The sequence below is a fragment of the Aspergillus brunneoviolaceus genome, assembly GCF_003184695.1.
Source record: "Aspergillus brunneoviolaceus CBS 621.78 unplaced genomic scaffold BO95scaffold_106, whole genome shotgun sequence".
Classification (NCBI taxonomy): Eukaryota; Fungi; Ascomycota; class Eurotiomycetes; order Eurotiales; family Aspergillaceae; genus Aspergillus; species Aspergillus brunneoviolaceus.
Genome location: NW_020290836.1, coordinates 78,344 through 98,657, shown reverse-complemented (window position 1 = coordinate 98,657; position 20,314 = coordinate 78,344). Strand labels below are relative to the sequence as shown.

The 20,314-nt window shown below is 54.5% G+C and overlaps 5 protein-coding genes across 5 annotated transcripts; 2 read left to right on the top strand and 3 right to left on the bottom strand.

Annotated features, from left to right (window-relative positions):
• Positions 1-407: 407 nt before the first annotated feature.
• BO95DRAFT_376067 (ATP-dependent RNA helicase BRR2) lies at positions 408-9,833 on the bottom strand (the record flags this gene model as incomplete). The annotated part of the gene is made up of 3 exons (XM_025583176.1): positions 408-2,582; positions 3,234-3,675; positions 3,727-9,833. 3 exons carry the CDS (start codon positions 9,831-9,833, stop codon positions 408-410), a joined length of 8,724 nt encoding a protein of 2,907 aa, XP_025436796.1.
• Positions 9,834-10,390: 557 nt separating this feature from the next.
• On the top strand, positions 10,391-13,632 carry BO95DRAFT_486383 (mismatch repair ATPase MSH1; the record flags this gene model as incomplete). The annotated part of the gene is made up of 3 exons (XM_025590450.1): positions 10,391-10,750; positions 10,829-11,747; positions 11,804-13,632. The coding sequence occupies 3 exons, from the start codon at positions 10,391-10,393 to the stop codon at positions 13,525-13,527; spliced, it is 3,003 nt and encodes a 1,000-aa protein (XP_025436795.1). The 3' UTR covers positions 13,528-13,632.
• Positions 13,633-13,648: 16 nt separating this feature from the next.
• On the bottom strand, positions 13,649-14,739 carry BO95DRAFT_448097 (ureidoglycolate hydrolase). Its single transcript, XM_025587773.1, has one exon. It carries the CDS (start codon positions 14,552-14,554, stop codon positions 13,778-13,780), a length of 777 nt encoding a protein of 258 aa, XP_025436794.1. The 5' UTR covers positions 14,555-14,739; the 3' UTR covers positions 13,649-13,777.
• An 837-nt stretch (positions 14,740-15,576) lies between these two features.
• On the top strand, positions 15,577-16,734 carry BO95DRAFT_457559 (putative glutamine-serine-proline rich protein; the record flags this gene model as incomplete). The annotated part of the gene is made up of 1 exon (XM_025588488.1): positions 15,577-16,734. The coding sequence occupies one exon, from the start codon at positions 15,577-15,579 to the stop codon at positions 16,732-16,734; it is 1,158 nt and encodes a 385-aa protein (XP_025436793.1).
• A 246-nt stretch (positions 16,735-16,980) lies between these two features.
• Positions 16,981-19,432, bottom strand: BO95DRAFT_21740 (uncharacterized protein). Its single transcript, XM_025581172.1, has one exon. The coding sequence runs from the start codon at positions 19,070-19,072 to the stop codon at positions 17,273-17,275; it is 1,800 nt and encodes a 599-aa protein (XP_025436792.1). The 5' UTR covers positions 19,073-19,432; the 3' UTR covers positions 16,981-17,272.
• Positions 19,433-20,314: the final 882 nt, after the last annotated feature.

Sequence of the window (20,314 nt, the reverse complement as noted above, 5' to 3'; positions counted from 1 at the left end):
AGTGGTTATACAACTCGTCCTCCTTTGTTGGTTCAACACACCCCCATCGCAGCCAACTGAGATGCTATAATAACTCGAAACCGAAACACCACGCCGAGCTGCACATACAAAACCACTGTCTTTATCCCTCTATTGTTCTTTCGTCGACTCGATCTTTTGTCGTCGCTGGAACAAGACTACTGGCTATATTAAGTCTCTCTGTCTCACAGCAAACAACGCACGGCAATCCCTTTATGCGTCGAGTCCATTATCTCACCCGCAGGGGTCACTCGGGCTCACCTCCAAATTAGGGCTGCTTCATTATTCCTTTGTGACAACCCCCACAACAATGGAATCAACCACAAAACAATAAACGCTGTATTGACGTGTGACTAAATCATTATCCTAGTTCTCATTAACCCACCAACTCACAATGACACAGTCTCCAGCCGCTTCTCCATTGATGGGGCCTTCGTCGCGCTGAACTCGGCATACTTGCTCGAGGCCGCCGGGAGACCTGTGTACTTGTTGATCCAGTTCAGAACCGTATAATGCCACATGAGCGAGTTCTCCGGGTTGAGCACCCAGTGATTCTCATCCGGAAAGGTCAAGAAAGCGCTATCTACCCCCTGCAGTTGCAGAACATTGAATGCAGCAAGCCCCTCCGCGATGGTCAACCGGTAGTCCAACTCGTTGTGGATGATCAAGTGCGGTGTCTGCCAGTGGGCTGTATGACGAGAGGGATCCCAACGCTCCCAGTTCTCGGGCACCTTCCACAACGGCCCCTTAAGATCCCGCAGCGGGAAGTAGAGCTCTTCACTGGCGAGCATAGAGTTCATGCTGAACACTCCATCGTGCGTCACGAGCGCCTTGAACCGCCGGCCCAATGGGTGACCCTGGATCCAGTTGACCATGTACCCGCCATAAGAGGCGCCAAGTGCCACCGCTCGCGAAGTATCAACGTAGTCCAGGTTCTCGGCAATGTAGTCAAACCCCTTTTCAAGGTCAACGTAGGGTAGCGAGCCCCAGGCATTACGAATCTCGTCCGTGAATCGCTGCCCGTAGCTGGTACTGCCGCGAGGATTGGGTGTGACGACAACATATCCCTGCTCGGCAAAGATAGCCGGGTTCCATCGAGTGCTCCATTGCTCGCACCATGCGCTTTGGGGACCTCCATGGATCAGATATGCCAGCGGATACTTCTCCCCGGGCTTGAAGTTGGACGGCTTCACCACCCACGCATGTACGGGTGTATCGTTGGCGCCACGGTACCAGATTTCATCCACCTGCGTGGGCGAGAGACCGAAAGAAGCACCGTCGCGTCCGATCGAGGATATAACACGGACGTCCTTGGGCGATTCGGGATCAATTATAGACCACTTGCTGTTGTCCACAAGACTGCTACTAGCGATGAGTAAGTTACTCGAGTTGGCCGCTGCGGGGTACACCTCCGTCACAAATCCCGAATGTGTCAGCTTTTTCAGCACATCAGGAGTGGAGTGGCGGACATTATCTAGGGGTAGCTGGTAAAGAACTCCTCGTCCGGTCTCCTCGACCTGGATTATTAGCGACTTGTCGTCATGTGCAAAAGTCAAACCCGATGGACTCAGAGGCCAGGCGCCTTCTCCATCCGGCGATGCAAAGATCTCGATCATCTCACCACTCCAGGGGTTGGGCACGTAGAGGATTCGTCTCTTATCTGACTCATAGCCGTCCTCGCGCATCGCAAGGAGCGCGATGGAGCTACCATCCGAAGTCAGAACTGGGGAAGACATGGCTCCCTCGAGGCCCTTCACAGCGCACACTCGAGTCTCCATTGCAGTCACACTTGTCCAGGAGAACATCGGACAGTAGTAGCATGAGCAGGACGTGTGTGTGGCGGGATTCAAGCTCGGATCCTTGGCCACGAACACAATGGCCTCCGGACTGATGTCAAAGTCGCCCGTGCCCCCAAACGGAGGAATCGGCGATTCCACGCCCGTCAAGCCACACACTTGAATCAAGTTGGTGAGCCCTGAGACAGCGTACTTGCCCGCTTGTCGAGTGGGCGGAGACAGGGGCGCCTGCTGGAGCAGACCATACCAGATGGCATTCTTCTGGGGCTCAACGTACGAGTCCCAGTGTCTCACGAACAGCGAAGTATAAAGGCGCCCGGTGCTGGTCGGCTTCTTCGCGTCGTGCGGGTTGTACAAGGTGCCGTCCGTGTTGGCCTTGCCGGTGACCGCAAAGCCAATCCTTCCCTGTTCGACTACTGTGACCTTGAGATCCGAGACTGGGCCAGGAACCGTGCCCGCGGTATAGGTTTTGTCTGCCTCGCGCGCATCGCCGATGATGAAGCTCGTGTTGCCGTTCGCCTTGGCCTTCAGCCAGACGAGCTGATTGCTATCACCTAGCCACTGAGGGCAGCTGGCACCAGCGTCGTTTGTGATCAAAGCCGATCGGCCGCTCTCGATATCCAAGACTCGGATCTCGTTGGTCTTGGAGTGGGATTCGAACGAATAGGTGGTCTGGGTGTACACCGCAAGGGTGCCTGAGGCATTCGGCACAGGGCCAGAGCGCCGAGGAGCTCCCAGGAGAACTCTGGTGCGGATTAGTGCAAGGATCTAAGTGTAGCAAGCTTCATTGACAAGGAGGCAAGATCACAACAGGCTGAAACCAAGCGATCACATACTCTGGAGTGAACTTCATGGATCGGATGGTCATGACACTGCGACCGGCAAGGGCCCGATAGATAAGATAGATAGCTCGAATGCGGTGGTGCTGTAGCTCCAGCTGGTGATAAGAGTAGCGCAGTCAATGCACCCCAGAGTGAACTTCAGGATGAAGGAGAATGAATAGTTATTATCAGAGAAGCAGAGAATGCCAAGGGATGAAGAGTGAAGATAAAGGGATGAAAGGGTAGTTAAGGTGAGTTGTTAAGTTGTGAGTTGGGGACCGTGAGGGGAAGAAGAGCGGAGGTGGCGTCAGGGCGGCTGGCCACTGCCGCACTTGACTTGCTCCTGTTCTTCTCCGGGAGGCCTAATTGGGATACCATACCGCTGCTTACAGGATATTGGAGTACTCATCACAAATGACATGTCTAAATCATCGTACCTCCCCATTAGAACATATAATTACAGACAATCATACAAAAACTTCCAAATTCAGACCATGGGAGGAATTGTCTACTCTTCTTCCTCCTCATCCTCGCTCTCGTCCTCATCCATACCCTCCGCCGCTGTGACCGAGAAAGTAGGAGCTTGATCCACACCTACATAGCTGTCACTCATCAGGTACAACGTCAGCTCATGCTCGCCAGGCGTTGGAACAATGTATTCCAGACGCAGATCCAGCTTCCGGCCGATAGTGACCCGCTTGATAGCGAGCAAGTTCTTGGTCTTCTCATCGCCGACGACCAACCACCAATTCTCCATCTTCTTGCCCGGGTAGAATGGTGCATGCACGGTCGTATCAGGCTCTTCGTCCTCCTCCACCTCTCGTTCGATCTTGATCTTGAGATAGGCCGGCTCGCCCGAAGTGATGTTCTCGGGATCCTCAACCTCAAAGTCAAGCTCCAAGTTGGGATACTTCTCGTTCGTGAACGCGGCAGCTTGGGCCAGCTGCTTGTTGTCCAGACCAAGACGCTTGATCAATGTTGCGTAGTCCTTGTTCTCGGAAGGATCCATGGCTTCCATGAACTCGAAGATATCATTGATGCTGCCGGCAGGGTTAGCGCGAGTCAACTGGGAATTCCTGGGGGATATATACTTATACTCATTCGCCACCTTGATAGCCTCGGGGCCGAAGTGAGGAATCTGCTTCAATGGACTATCCCGGTCCCACATGGCCTGGACCACCATCTGTGACATCTCCATCGCATTCATCGCGTTCAAATGACCCTCCGACGAGAGGACATCAACACACGCACTAAGGAGGTTGAGCACCCTGCTGACAATAACTTCCTGGTCCTTGGCAAGATCAATAGGTAGTTGCATGCGCGAGAAATGAGCCTGCAGCAGCACGAATGCCTTGAAGTGGGGCGAGTCGTAGGAGGTCTCAGCCATCTTGACCGGTACACGATCATACACGCGGCGAAGAATGTGGTCCTCGTGACGACGCATCTGGATGTTTTCAAACTCCGTGGCGGAAGTGATGATCTCCAGAATGCCCTTGAGCTTGGTACGAGCTGACAGTGAGAGTAGGAAGGTCTGCATAGTGATGAAGGAGATGTTGTAGTAGGAGGCAATCATGGCGGCGTTCAGAGGAGCGACGCTATCATCTTCCTCATCCAGATCCACGATCTTGGCATCTGATAATTCCTTCAAGGTGTTTTCAAGCAGCTCAGAGAGGAATGTACTAAGACCCTCGTGGCTGACATCGGTCAAACCGTAGAAACTCGGATTAGCCAGCAGGCGGCGGTAAAAGTAGGTGTGTGTCATCCAATCAATGGCGTCTTGGGTCGAAGTAATCGTTCTCGTGCTAATCTCAGTGACAAACGCATCATGTAAGTAAGCCTGCAAGTGACTCTCGACAGGCAAAGCCTCGTTCAAGAACTTCTTGTAATAATCACGCTTGACAGCAGGCACCATGAGCACGCCACGGCCAAGCTTGTCATCGCCGGGACGAGAAGCCTTGCCGAACATTTGAAGGATCTCACTGATTGGGTAGTCAATGTAGCGGTGCTCACGGCCCTCGAAGAATTGAGTACCCATGACAATCACCAGGTGTGCCGTCAGGTCGAGCTCCCAACAAACATCACGGGAAGCGAGGAGAACCTGAATAGCACCAATGGAGAAGAGGTGAGACACGATGCGCTTGTCAGTAGCACTCAAAGCCTCGTGGTAATAACCAATGCCGTGGGATAGAGACTCGGCCAACGTCTGTTCTTGAATTCGGTTAAGAAGAGGAGCAAGCTCATTCACATCCGCGTTGAGGAACCGATCCTCATTGTCATCCGTGGCACAAGCAGCCAACAGGTCCATGGCAGTAGCACGTGTTTGCTTGCGGCTAGGCACGAAGACAATGGCCGGCTTATCAGCAGACAACTGCAAGATGGAGTGGTATGCTGGTCTGGCCATGGCGAGCATGAGGGAAGGGAAGTGCGGGATGGTAAAGGATTGAATGTGAAGCTCCAATGGCACTGGTCTGGCGTGAGGGCTAAAGTTGTAGATCGTGTGCTTATTGGCACCAATCCACTCGCCAATATCGCGAGCGTTCGCAAGAGGCACACTCAAGCCAATGATGCGCATGCCATTCTCGATCTCCAAAGCCATGGAGTGCATACGCGAAACTACCACTTCATACACGTATCCGCCATAGCCACCGAGCATGTGCAGCTCATCGGCGATGAAGAGTTGCACTGTCCGGACGTTCTTGCGCTTCCGCCATTGCCGAGACAAAACATCCCACTGACTTGGTGTGGCAAGAACGAGATCGGCTCGTTCCAGAAGTCTGAGATCAGCGGTGGTTTCGCCAGTAAGCTTGACGATGTTCTTGCCGCCGGAAAGCTGGCTCAGTCGCTTCTGCCAGTCCGCCAGACGCTGGTCAACGAGCTCTTGGAATGGAGCAAGGTACACAGCACGGCCGCTATCCTGCTGGGATAGGTGACGCAACAAGGCAAGCTCGGCACACACAGTCTTTCCGCTACCCGTGGGAGCACCAATAAACACGTTGTCATCTGTGTCGAAGAGAGACTTGAAAGTCTGCGTCTGGATCTTGTTGAAGAACTGCCAGTCGGGATACAGCTGCTGGAAATCTTCGCGCTTCAATGCCTTCACTGGTGCTCTTTGCATGTCCAAGAGAGGAGTGTGGGGCGGGAAACGTTCGGGAAGGATCAATTTTTGGAAGGAGACGGCAATCTTGGTTTCCGAGTGCATCCAGCGATCAGATACCAGCGAAATAAAGTAGTTCGGAGGCATGGGCTCGGATATGGGAACGGTAAACTCAACGAGATGCTCGTTCATCTCAGATTGTGCGTGGTCTTTCCGCAGAAGGAACTGGTCATGGAATAAGATCTCCTCTCCATCGCAATCCTCCACCAGAATCCAGAAGTCTTGAGCGGAGCCATGTAGAGTCTCGTCCCAAACGAAGTTAGGGGTGATCGTCAGTTCGACCCGTAGCATGGAGCGAGTGACGGGTTGAACCTGAGCCTGGACCTCCAGGCGAGGGAACTTGGACACAAGATCACAGACAACACGTCCAGCCTTGGGCATACCCAGGAGCTCACCCATGCGAGGAGGATCAAGGTCGAAGTAGCTACCCCAAGGGACGTCGATTCTCTCCGCCTTCTGCAAGATGTCTCTTGGGCAATTCGGGAACTGACGGAGGGGTGTCATCGTGGGCCACATGCGCCGCTCAGCCATCTTGCACAGGTTAAGAGCAGTCTTGGCCACGGATGACCATCCCTTCTTCAATGAGATCTCGAAAATAGCGCGCAGAATACGACCAGCTGATTGGGTAACATAAACCATATCGGCCATCAGAGCAAGTCCTTCCAGCTTGAGGCGAGAGATGTAAGCTTGGAGCAAGACATTGATCTTGGAATGAGGCTCGTCGATTCCTTCCTTGACAGGGACAGGTACACGACCAAGTAGCTTCGCAAGTTCCAGCTTCTCATCCTGACGGACCGGAATGTACTTGAACTCATCGCTAAGAGCGAAAATTCGGAACAGCTCGATTGTGGTGATGTTAGGCTGGAGGTGCTGAGAGTAGGTCAACATGGAGTTGTGGCCGATGTAGTAGTGGGAGGCGATACGGCCAAGCTCCGTGGATTGCATACGACCCGTCTTCTTGTCATATTTTACAAGGCCTGCCCTTTCCAGAATTACAGCCGCAGAGTGAACAAGATCGACGCGCTTTTGTTCAAGGGCGTCATCATTTTCATAGTCTGCTCCCACACTGTAGAGGCCGGGTGAGCGGAGCATGCGGACGAACAAGTAGGTGTAACCCAGCCAATCAACCCCCTCGTCACGAGTACGAATGTTTCCGAGAACGATCTCGGCATTCATATTGTCAGCAAGCTTACTCACGAGCTGACTCTCGATTGGCAACTGCTGATTCAAGAGGGAGAGGTAATACTGGATTTCGGTTTGCGTCGTAATAATGATACCTTCACCGAAGGTATCGTATTGAGGTCGTCCAGCACGACCCAACATCTGCAGGACATCTTGAGGGCTGAGTTCGACCCAGCTACCCTTCTCAGGCGAGTAGATCTGAGTTCCTTTGATGATAACAGTATGGGCAGGCAAGTTGACACCCCAGGCAAGAGTTGCGGTACATACGAGGACTTGGATGCTGCCGTCGGCGAAAAGCGCCTGGACGGAGTCTCGATCAGCAAGACTGAGACCGGCATGGTGAATACCAAATCCATAAGGCAACAGATCCTTGAGCGAGGCGTCATCAACCGACTCAGCCTCTTCGGCCAAGATAGCTCTGCTTGCAGCATCACTGCGCAGAATCTGGCCGATGGTCTCCATCTCAAGAGCCTTGTCTCTGATGTACTTGGCGGTCTTGGCGGTCTCCTTTCGAGAGTGGACGAAAATGAGCATCTGGTTCCTTTTTTGTCCGACTTGCTCAAGGACTTTGTTGTAGCAAATATCGTTCATGGTCTTCAGCTGCTTGATGGCCTTCTTATCCGTAACGCCGATGAACTCCTGTTTGAGAGGACAAGGTCTGTAGGAACCATCGAAGTGGAACAGGCCCTTCGCAGGATCAACACGCAGGAAGCTGGCAACATCCCGGTAGTTAGGGAGCGTAGCACTCAGACCAACAATTCGGACTGGGTCGCCAGTCTGTTCTACCTTACGGATGGTTCTGCTAACGATACTCTCGATGACAGGACCACGCTCGTCGTGGAGAAGGTGAATTTCGTCAATGACGATCAGACGGACGAGTCTGGTGTAACTCGTCTCCGAGGCCTTTCTAGTGATGACATCGTACTTCTCAGGAGTCGTGACGATAATCTGAGTCTCAGCAATTTGTTGCTTCGTAAGTTGACGATCACCGCTCAGTTCCGCCACCTTGATGCCATAAGGCTCAAGACGTTTGCCGAGGTTCCCGACCTGTTCCTGTACCAGGGCCTTTAAGGGAGAGATGTAGATGATCTTGAAGTCATCCAGCATGATCTCTCCCGTCTGCGGGTTCCGGTTCTTGCCAATCTCGCGGAGGATAGTAAGCATGGCAACATTAGTCTTTCCTGAACCGGTGGGGGCACAGACAAGCACGTTGCCATCGTCGTGAAAAGCGGTGGGAAAGCACTTAGATTGGATCCGATTGAGTTCCTTCGAACTCCCAAAGCCAACGCGAGCCCACTCGGGCAGCTCGGTCGTAGAAAGATTCTTCTCGCCAGGCTCTTTCTTGGCCTGGGGAGGAGGCACATGAATTTCTTCATATCCCTTGAACGTCCGCTTCGTCGAGCCCTGGGGTAGCTTGACGCTAGGGTTGGTCATCAAGTGATTACCTTGATGGAACACAAGGTTCTCCAGGTTGATCAATCTCTTCGGCTGCAGGCCTCGAACCAATCCTCCCTCATCCTTCTTCTCTTCCGGCTGCTCAGGAGCGTTGGGAACATCCACATCCATCAAGTCTAGCTTGATCTTCTTCGAGGGACGACTCGCGCCTTCATCGCGGTTGGTCTTGCCCCGGATCTCGTCCAAAATAGCGCGATGTCCAGCTTCAACCATTTCACTCTCGACCAGATGGCGGGCATCCGCGTCTTCAGCGACTCGGCGCCAACGGGTGACCCATACGATCTTATCGCGGTTGGTGACCAAAGTGGCGACAAGCTCGGGCTGCTCATAATCGAAGAGATCCATCAAGTCATTTTCCACGTCGCGAAGAGGTCGCACCTCGCCATCCTCTCCTTTACCTCCGAGAATCTCGAGCGCTTGAGTCGCCTTCTCATGTTGTACGTGAGCATCCGGATATGCGTTGCCGATTTGGCGCTGAAGCCAGTAAGCATCGATTTCTCGTGCAAGAACTGTGGTTTTCTTGTTGCCGCGTTCGTCGCCACGGTCTAACCCGCCGTCGATGACCATCTCTTCAGCGTCCTCTAATCCTTCAAGGTCTGCTTTCTCGGTCGTTGCGTCATCAATACCAGGGACATCCTGTTGGTCGGCTTCGTCTTCGGAAAGTTCGTCGTCGTCGCGAACCTCGTCCAGAGTGCCCATGCGCTCATCGTCCTCATCCTCCTCGTCGAAAACGACAGCAACACCCTGGCGCTCATCCAATTCCGCCTCTCCTTCGCCAGCCAGACCGTCACCCATCTCTTCGTCATCATCCTGGGCATCGTAATCTGTGATCTTTTTGCCCAGGTTGACAAGCTCATTGAATTCCTTGGGATTCATCGAACTGCCCAGCAAGTCATCAATCTCCTTCTTCTTGTCGAAATCCTTCATATCCTCGTCCTTGAGCAATTCCAGTACTGCATCGGCCGCACTGCGGACCACTTCGTGTGGTACGTCGCCCAGGTGGCTGGCGGTCATTGTGAGGATGAGGTCATAGGTGGCTCGAGTGGCAGGGGTGCGAGGACGGTACTTCAGGCCCTCGACGAGGGCATCGGCAGCGGACAGAATGCCCTGGCCGCGTACTTGCGCCGGTTGACCCCGCTGGGTTTTTCTCTGTTCGCGAGCGAGGACATCCTCGCCTTCGCGGATGGACCCTCGCTCGATGTCTGTCAAGCCGGCCTTCTTTTTCGTCTTCGGCGCATCGTCACGCGCCATCCTCGAGCCCATTTCCCGAATGCTGATGCGGCCGGCGAGGGACTCCGGGTCACCGGTGGGTTCATCGTTGACGCGAGAGATGAAACGACGGTCCGCCTGGAGAACCAGGTTGGACATCGCCGAGTATTTGTACTGGGAGATATTTTGGTCGGCCATTTTGATGGTTCTCTGATGGAAAATGCAAGATACAGATAAGAAGGGAAAAGAAAACTAAAAACGATCGTGAGGTGAGTGCAGGTGAGTCGTGGTCTGAGGCTCGGTGGAGCTCAGATTCAGCCGGCGGGCGCGTCGTTGGCACCGGCGACAAGCACTGGATGAGATGAGAGTGGCTCTGTATAATAGTGTAAAGTCGTTCAATTAGGTTTCACAAACCCGGACCATCCTCCGACAAGAAAAAGCACACTCGTCGGCGGCAAGGTTGCGAGCTGCTGAGGAGGAGGAGGGATTCTTGCGGAGTTGAAGGAGTTGGCGTTAGCGAAGTTCGGCAAGGTCTCGTCCCAGCCTGAGCAGATTTGAGTGGCAAAGCGGGAAGGTTTGACGAACGGGAACAGCTACATCTTGTGGCAGCCTGAGGCAGCCTGAGGCATCGATCTCCCGCCCTGGTTTCTGCCGCCGCTTTCTTATCCGATTCGGTCAAGCTTCAACGCGTATACAAGGAAATCTTCTCGGCACGCGAAGACAGACAAGAAGTCGGCGCGAACGGGGTTGAGACGATGCGCTTTCATGGAGTATCGATCTCCCACCTGATCAACGCGCAACTCCATTCCAGTGTTGGTCGGACTGGCTGTCCTCCTTACCGCTGTCATGTCCACCGCACCATCTGTCATCATGCCCGGAGGCCGAATCTATGCATTCCTAGGGCGACCCCTACCTCCAGAGTCCCGCATAGAACTGCCAAATCTAAATCTGTTGTGAAACTGAAAGACTTGCCTCAAGGGGCGTTGAAATTGGAACCTTATGATGATGGCGCCAATGATGGCCCTCAATACCCTGTCGTTTTGCAGGGGCATCGGAACAACATGCAAAGGTTTAGGAATTGTGTGGTGCTGACCCGTGTTGGCGGATTCTACGAAGTATGAAGACATGACCTAACTCATAGTTTCGAAATCTCAAGCTTTCGTTTGTGCGTATAGTTGCTGACTTGAGTATAGCTGTATTTCGAACAAGCCGAAGAGTTGGCTCCCTTGCTGAACCTTAAACTGGCTATAAGAAGGACAAGCGCTGGGCCCGTATACATGGCTGGCTTCCCTTTCTTCCAACTGGACCGGTTCCTCAAGATACTTGTTCAGGACTTAAGCAAGTATGTGGCCATTAGTGAGGAGTTCGCCAACGATGCCGAGGGCAAGCTTCGCACCGGGGGGCTCCAATTCGATCGAAAGGTCGCGAGGATCATCACACCTGGTACCTTGATTGATGAGAAGTTCATGGATCCTTCCGAGAATAACTTCCTGCTGGCAATCTATATAGATGGCAGCTCGGTGAAAGAGCAGGTAGAGCAGGACGATGGGGCTACGAAGCAACACGTTCTGCCATCCACGTCTCAGAATGTAGGCTTGTCCTGGCTGGATCTCTCCACCGGCGACTTTTTCACTCAGGTCAGCACGGCGCAGATGCTGCCGTCGGCTATTTCCCGGATCGGCGCTCGTGAGATCCTGGTGGATCAAGCACTAGGAGACGGGGTCAGGCAAGAGCTGCAGCTGCTGACCGGGCACGACCACCGGTTGATGACATTTTTCCCATTCCCTTCGAAGATCGAGCCCATGACGAAGTGGGGACCTGTGCTTGAAGCACCCATATCTGCCAAAGCCGCGGCGTCCTTCACCTCGGAGGAAGTAGCTGCTGGCTTCAGCCTTCTTGAATACATCCGGGTGCAGCTACAAGGGTTGAATATGAAGCTTCAGCCTCCGCGGCGTCGAGATCTGGACGAATCCATGAGCATCGACCGGAACAGCCTGAGGGGCTTGGAAATACTAGAGACAGCCCGGGATGGCTTTGGTAAAGGAAGTCTGCTTCATGCGGTGAGCAGGACTTCGACCAAAAGCGGTGCCCGGTTGCTACGTGATCGCCTAAGTACGCCCATAGTCACTTATGCCTAGTCATCATTCTTATACTAATCCACATCGCAGCATCACCTTCGACGTCTATGACGGTGATTAACGAACGATTGGACCTTGTGTGTACATTCATCGACGACGCAGAATTACACCGCAATGTCATCGATTACCTGAAGCGGAGCTATGACGCGCAGCGGCTGGTTCAGAAATTCACTCTGGGGCGGGGAGATGCAGATGACCTGATATGTCTATCTCGAGCCATTGAAGCTTCGAAGGAGATCAGGCGGGTGTTGATGAGCAAAAAGCGCAAATGCAAGGATACGCCAGCAGCTCAGAGCCTCAAATCCATGACGGATCGCCTGTATATGAACGGCCCTATCATCCTGGCTGAGAAGATCTTGGCAGCGATTGATGAAGAGGGATTGCTACAGAAACAACGCATTGAGGATGACACGGCTGCTGAAGCAGCAATGCTCGCACAGGAGGTAGCCTTCAGTGAAGCCCTACCGGGCGAAATAGAGACACTGCCGAAGAAGGTCAGGACGAAGAGCGGCGAACGAGGTGGCAGCGGGGCAACCGATGAAGCGTCGGCCCTCGAGACCTGGATCATGCGGCGCGATGCCAGCCCGGCTCTCCATGACCTCCACGAGGAATTGGACCGACTGCACAACGAGAAAGCGGAACTCACCCAGCGCCTTCGCGACGCTGTGGGGTCGACAGCCCTCTCCCTCAAATGGACACCGGGTCTAGGCCACATCTGTCACGTCAAAGCTGCTAAGATCTCCCAAGAGTCATTAGAAGAATTGGGGGCGACACGGAATGTCTCAATGACCAAGTCTACCCGGTCCTTCTACCTGCCGGCGTGGACCGAGCTGGGCGGCCAGATGGACCAAGTCAAGCTCCAGATTCGGCAGGAAGAACAGGCGATCTTCGAGACGCTGCGCCGCGAGGTCATCCTCAATCTTGTCAAGATCCGCCGTAACGCAGCCGTGATGGACGAGCTGGACGTGGCATGCTCCTTTGCCACCCTGGCCCACGAACAGAGGCTGGTCCGTCCGATCCTCGTCGAGGGCACATGCCACAAGATTGTAGGCGGTCGACATCCCACGGTCAAGCTGGGTCTGGAGGAGCAGGGCCGGCGGTTCGTCAGCAACGATTGCTTCCTGGGCGACCCGGACCGCATCTGGCTGGTCACCGGGCCCAACATGGCCGGCAAGAGCACCTTTCTCCGACAGAACGCCCTGATCACGATCCTGGCGCAAGTGGGGTCCTTGGTTCCGGCCGACTACGCGGAGATGGGCATTGTCGACAAGATCTTCAGCCGCATTGGCGCGGCCGACGACTTGTTCCGCGATCAGTCGACTTTCATGGTGGAGATGCTGGAGACGGCGGCCATCTTGAAGCAGGCGACTCCGCGCTCCTTCGTCATCATGGATGAGGTAGGCCGGGGCACGACCCCGGAGGACGGGACAGCCGTGAGCTTTGCGTGTCTGCACCACCTGCACTATCACAACCGCTGCCGTACGCTCTTCGCAACCCACTTCCACGCGCTGGCAGACATGACCCAGGACTTCGAGTCGCTGGGCCGGTATTGCACCGATGTCAAGGAGACGGTCAGCGGCGGGTTCTCATTTGTGCACCGGTTGCGCAAGGGCGTGAACCGTGAATCGCACGCACTGAAAGTCGCCCAGCTAGCTGGACTGCCCTCGGAGACCATTGAATTGGCGCGACGTGTGCGTCAACAAGGACTAGCCACTAATCCCGACCAGTGCAGCCCGACATCAGCCCCAGCATAAAACACACCCATCGCGGCAAGCATCCAATCCCTCTCCCCATTCAGCACAGCGCACAACTTAGCAAATATGTACAGTACATTATATTCCCCCCCCCCACCTACCCACAGCCCCTTTCCCCCTACCACCCCATCTCGATATCTACCACATAATCTATGTACACTACTTTTCCCCCTCCAATATACAATATACCCCACGTCCCAATCACCCCCAAACCTTCAGTCCCACCGCCGTAAACCAGCACTCCCACCCCTCAAAGCCTAGCCTTCACGCCCAGTCCCGACTCCACCTCAACCACGACCCCCTCCCCAAACACCACCTCCTGCACATCCTCCTCCGCCACGCCATTCATAAACTGCACGACCAAGAAGTCCACGCGCCGGTTCCCGACCACCGCCATGGGCGCATGCCACGTGCCCGCGCCGTAGGTGACCGCCTGCCCGCCGCGCGCGGCGAACGCCTTGACGCGGCTCAGATCCGGCGGGTCGGCGACGGTCACCACCTCCCCGGAGCTGGTGGTGGCCTGGGCGGTCGAGCCCTTGAGCGAGGGCGCCACGACGACCAGATAGTAGGGCTCCGGCTCGGGGGTCTGGGCCGGGCCGGGCCCGGTGGCCGGCTGGCTGGAGAGGTCGAGCGGGGAGAAGGTCTGGGTGGTGTAGGGGTGGCGTTCGAGGATGCGGATGTCGAAGACGGCGGATGTCCCGGCCCCGGTCGAGGGGCGCGGGCGCAGGGTGCGCGGGAAGCAGGAGAACATGGTCATGCGTGCGGACGAGGCGCGGCCGCTGGGGCAGTTGCTGCCGTAGTGGTCGTCCAGTGGGGAGATGGGACTGTACTTCAGGGCGGTGTTTTGGTTGGCGAGCACGGGGGTCGGGTGCAGCGCGGTCAGGGCGGAGGCTGGTGGTGGGGTGGCCACGGTGCGGGGCAGTGGTGAGGTGATGGCTGTGCCGTAGGGGTGGAAGGCGGACGGGGTGAGCGGTTCCGGGGTCAGGGTCAGGGTTGGGGTTGGTGAGGTCAGGGTTGGTGGGGACATGATGCTGATGCTGATGCTGATAGTGCCGGTGGTCAATTGGCGATGGCAATTGGCAATTGGAGGAGGTTGTTTGGTTTGGTGGGATGAGGTTTGAGGGAGTTAGGTGAGGTGAGGTGAGGAGAGAAGGGTCTGGAGGTGATTTATAGTAAAGAAGGAAAGTCTGGGGGAATGGGGTTCTCGGTCGAGAGCTCGGTCTCTCCTCTCCAGTCCAGTCCACTATATCTGGTCCAGACTAGGCGACTAGTTAACGTTAGCTGATAAGACATCGGCACTCGCCGTTATCTGCAACCGGCGGAAGAGGCCGATTCTGTAGCGTCGATTGGGTAATTGGCCATTCGTGCAGGTGATTAACTAAGGTACTGACTGGTTATTGTGGATTCAGTTTATATCCATGAGAGTGTTGCTCGTTGCTTGGTGGTGTAGCTTGTAGTTCATGTATATCGCTATAGTGACATAACTAAATGGCGTTAACTAAGAGTCATGACCTAACATCGCCAGCATTTAATTCTGGGTCTGCCATCCGCTGTCCGAGACTATCCGCTTGTGCATGTGCATGTGCATGACTTACTCATTATGCCCGACTTGACCTGATCCCCTGGATCAATCCTTGGCCCAGGAAATTGCAAATGGACAATCCCCACTTTGGGTGTCTCAGCCACAGAATCTCCCCCGCCAGGATGTGGCAGTGTCTGAGTCGCGTCAGCCTTATGCTTGCCTGGAACAGGCAGGAACCAAACAAATTGAGGATTGAAGTTTAGGTACCAAAACTAATGTAGGCGATTATTGCCCAGCACAGCCACGACTGGGGGGCAGGCACTGGGCAGTGAAGCAAACGCTGCTTCGCTTCCTCTACAAGCAAGCGCTTATATAGCTAGCCCAACTCTTCGCTCTTACTCTCGCTCTTTCTTTTCTCTTCCCCACTTCACTGTCCTCCTTTTACTTCCATTTTTCTCTGGTCTTCACTTCCAGAAACCAAACTCCCACAAAGACATTTCAGCTCACAAAGTCACCAGCCAACCCCGATGTCAGCACAAGAATACTTCGGCGGGTCTTCTCAAAACCCTCCTCGTCGGGAGGAATCCCACACTCCTGGACCCTGGAACTCATCGACGCCTGGACCGGACACGCCTCGCACCAGCGCCTACAGTCCCTATCCCCCCTCCGAGAACTACTATCGTCCAAACTCCAACCCCAACCCCAACCCCAATCAGAACTACTATGCCTCCCCACCAGACCCCCGAATGGCGCAGGGGTCATGGAACGGACCTTCTCCTTCCCCCTCCCTAGGCGGCGAAGGCTACCCCCACCAGCCGTACGGACAGCAGCCGCAGCCCCCGTACCCTCAGCACGGAGGACCCTCCCCCACCCCTTCTGGCTACCCCCCATACCCTCCACAAGAAGGAGGAGCACCCTACAATGACCGCCCATATTCCCCCTACCAGCAGCAGCAGCAACAGCAACCAGGCCCCCAACAACCCCCACCCTACAGCACCAACCCCAACCTCCCGCCGGGCGCCACCGACGACCAAGACCGCGGCTTCCTAGGGGCCGTGACCGGCGGCGCGGCCGGCGCCTTCGCAGGCCACAAGGTGAACCACGGCTTCCTGGGCGCGATCGGCGGCGCGCTGACGGGCTCCGTCGCGGAAGACGCCATCAAGAACCACCGCAAGAAGAAAGAGGAGGAAGAAAAGGAAGCCCTCCGCCGGCAGAAGGAGGCCCTCAAGGAGCAGAAGCGCCGCGAGAAGGAAGAGCGCAAGATGCAGCGCCGCGCCGACCGCCACCACCGCCGGCACTCCTGCTCGTCGTCCTCGTCGTCCTCCTCCTCCGATGACGAACGTAAGCATCATCCCGGAAGAACCTTCCGCGGGAACTTCTCCGGCTCCTCCCGCGAGATCCGGCTCGAGGGGTACCACGAGCTCGTGGCCTACTGCGGCGACGTCGACGGCCGCCAGCACCGCTCGGTCATCCCGCTCAACGACGTCCTCACCAACTCCTGGGGCGAGTTCAAGTGGGCCCGCCACGGCAATTTCGCCGCCTCGGCGAGCAACGTCCACCTCGAGGATGGGGGCCGCGTCCTGGTGGCGGATCTGGGCGATGGCAATGGCGGGTGGAAGAGGAGCTGGATCCGCTTGGATGAGAGGATCTCAAATCAGAATGGGCGGTTGGTGTTCTTGGATTAGATGGTGATGATGAGAGAGTATTTCTTTGGAGGATGGCCTGCCACGGGAGCGGGTTTTCATGGATAATGGGTTTTAATGCATCAGCTTTCTGACACTGAACTTTGTGGCTATCAATTATCGTAGTCCTACAGAGTACAACGTAGATCTTACGATATCAAACAATGCGGCAGGGTCTACTTTAAATGAGCAGTTCTTCTAATCGAAGCATTACAACCAATCAAAACCGTCAGGGTGAGAAAAACATAACTATCTACTAGGTAGGCATACACGCCGAACCTCGGTCACAAATTAGCTCAGCTAACCAACCCATCCCTCTTATCAACGACTAAAATAGATACATTCAAATCAGAAAAAACGAACGAAAGAATCGAAAGGAAGTATGACACAGGAAAGAAAGGTAAGTTGGTCAAGGACAGTATGGTTAATGTGATCGAAAAATGTTTATACAAGTGCAGAATAAGAAAATTCAGAACGAGTGATGGACAGACTATACCATAGTCTTGGGATCTGTATTGGTGTGTGGTGTGTGATCAGGCCTTTAAACAACCGGTGTCGCGCCCGGCGTGATCTGTGGTGTCGAGGAAGCCATGATGCTGAAGGTCGAGGATGGATAGGCCCAGGCGGGGCGGGAGCTAGAGGCGGCGGGTGTCGAGGAGGGGATTGCGGCCGAGGTCGAGCTGCCGTATATCAGGGGGGTGGAGGAGGAGGGGGTAGGTGGGCTTTGGCTGTTGGTGGGGTCTGGGGACCCATCGGAGGAGGAGCCATCGTCTGAAGAACCATCGTCTGAGGAGCCGTCATCAGAGGACCCGTCGTCGTCCGAAGAGCCGTCATCTGAGGAACCATCGTCTGAGGATCCACCGTCAGAAGAGCCGTCATCTGAGGAGCCGTCATCTGAGGATCCATCGTCTGAAGAACCATCGTCAGAAGAGCCGTCATCCGAGGAGCCGTCGTCTGAGGAGCCATCGTCTGAGGAGCCATCGTCCGAGGTTCCATCATCTGATGAACCATCATCTGAAGACCCGTCGTCTGAAGCGCCGTCATCTGAAGAGCCGTCATCTGAAGAGCCGTCATCTGAAGAGCCGTCATCTGAAGAGCCGTCATCATCACCATCACCATCTTCAGAATCCGGCACGGTCGACGGCGCAGCGCTGGGCTCTCCGATAGTGCTGCTACCAACATGAACACTTGCACTAACCGAGTGATCTGCGCCGGGTGTATGAATAGCATGTGTGCTGGTTGCCGTGACCGAGTGCTGAGCATGATGCGAGGTATTGATAAGCCCGGTAGCAGACGTGTGCACTGCCGCAGTGGAAGATGCATGGCCTGCCTTGATAGAGCGTGTCACGGATCTAGACGCAGTCTCTTTACCGGTTGTAGGAGTGTGCCCCGCTTCCACTGGGGTTGTAATAGACTTGGAGGCTGTCTCGACTCTGGTCGAAGAGGCATGATTCAGCTCTGCAGTGCTTGTGACGGACTTGGAGGTTATCTCGACCTTAGTCGAAGAGGGATGGTGTAGCTCTGCAGTGCTTGTGACAGACTTGGAGTTTATCTCGGCCCTGGTCGAAGAAGCATGGCTCAGCTCTGTCGTGCTTGTGACAGACTTGGTGGCCGTATCAACCTTGCTCGTAGATCCATGCTCCACTTCGGTGGATTTTGTAACAGACTTAGAACTTGTTTCTTTGGTGGAAGTCGACGACGAGTGCTGGACTGCAAGGGTGGACGTTCTAGAGGTCGTAGTGGATGACGATGTTGACTCTGAACTAATTGCAGTGGCTGAACGCTCGGCCTCAGGAGACTTATTGGATATGGAAGTTGTGGTCTTGCTAGTGGTGGACGGAATAGTGGTAATAGATGAAGTCGAAGTTATGGTAGAAGCATGCGAAGTGGTTGTGCTAGTGGTGGTGCTCGTGGTGGATGTCGTGGTGGAGGAAGCAGTTGTCTTCGAGCTGGAGGTGGTCGTATGCTTCTCCTCGGTTGTTGTAGTCGTAGTTGTAGTGGTGGTCGCATGGGTGGTCGTCGTCGACTTCGTGATTGTCAGCTCCTCTTTCTTGGTGGTAGTCGTCTTCTTCTGCTCTGCCTTTGTAGTAGTGTCTTTACCACCGCTGTGCCCCCATATAGTACTACCGCTGCTGCTGCTAGACTTGTGCTTCCTCCGCTGCAGGACATAGGCCAAGCCATGCCTGGCGAAATTCTTGTGAGGATCAGGGTATTCCACAATATCTGCCACTGTCGCAATAGAGTCATAAGACTCGACTGAGTTGGCATTTGAATCGGCCGCCAGGGCTCCGGTAACAACACCACTAGCCCAAAGGGCCAGCAAGAAGGTTTTCCTGAGCATAGTTCAGATCTTGCTGTACGATGAGGCTATCTGGGTTTGACCGGACCTGGGTCTCTTGCAACCCTTTTATCCCTCATCTTGGTCGATGCATTCATTTTTAAGGCCCTTTCTTGCCCACGGTTTCAGACAGTTCAACAACGCAACGGACTTTGAGATGCTGTAGAGACATCGTGGCCCCTCAGCTAGAGTATCACCATCTGGTAGGTATGGAAATAGTGCAAGTAGTGATTAGGGGCTGAATCTCGAAGGGAAAGCTCATTACCAGTAAAGGAAAAGTGAGATGGAGGAGAAATGAAGCTCTGCCCAGTGCCCACCGCCCCCACGACCGACTTTTGCTTACTTCCTGACTCGCAGCCAACATCGACTTTCCTCCTTCGCCCCCAACTTGACCCACCAACTCATTTGCTTCAGGACCATTGCACTGCCGCCAAAATTCTCACGGTATTCTCGCCGGGGATTCCGGTTCGTCCGCTCATTGTTCCTGCCGCAAAGCTAAGATCTGATTAATAAACTGTCATGAGTAAGCTAACAGGTCTCTGTTTGAGTCTCTACTGTTCTTGTTCGCTAAGAGCCAAACTAGCCAGTGGCTGTGACACAATGGCAGCAGAAGTCATGGGTCTTTGGTCTCTACGTCCCACCAGCAGAGTCCACCATATTTATCGAATGCCTCCAGCAACACGGGCAATGAAATGGCCCAATCCTGGCAACGTCTCGAAAACATGGCACAAGCGGCACGAAGATATTCCACTGAGTGAGAGATGCAACAGTCCAATCCTTGTGATTGCTTCTAGCCAGCAATTGACCAACAGGCTTGGCGATATGATGGTTCCCAACCGTTGAGTAATCATGATTAGTTAGTATATTGTTAGTTGGGAGTGACGCGCGCTGACCATGGTTTCATATTCGCCCTCGCAGTTAGCATTCGAGATGAAACATATTTGTCTCTTGATCGTTCATTCTTGGACCAGAGGCTCTGGATCTCTTTAGTTGTACCGAGCTATACGAAGTGACCAGTAGGAATGCGACTTGGATGCCGAACTGCCATCATCGGATGTTGTCCAGACATATCAGCCCCCAAGCTTTAGGGGTGCCCTGCCTGCTCAAGACTTAGCCCATCACTTCGACACCTGGATAATCATTCCAGGAGTTGTCTCTGCGATCCTAGCGGATGTGACATTGTCATGCAATCAACCCCAATGAGCAGCAAGCGTCCTACGAGGGCGGTTTCAGTTCTGGGCTGTC

Coding starts and splice junctions, on each gene's coding strand:
- BO95DRAFT_448097 (XM_025587773.1), bottom strand. CDS start 14,554: ATGTCCCCACCAACCCTGACCTCACCAACCCCAACCCTGACCCTGACC.
- BO95DRAFT_21740 (XM_025581172.1), bottom strand. CDS start 19,072: ATGCTCAGGAAAACCTTCTTGCTGGCCCTTTGGGCTAGTGGTGTTGTT.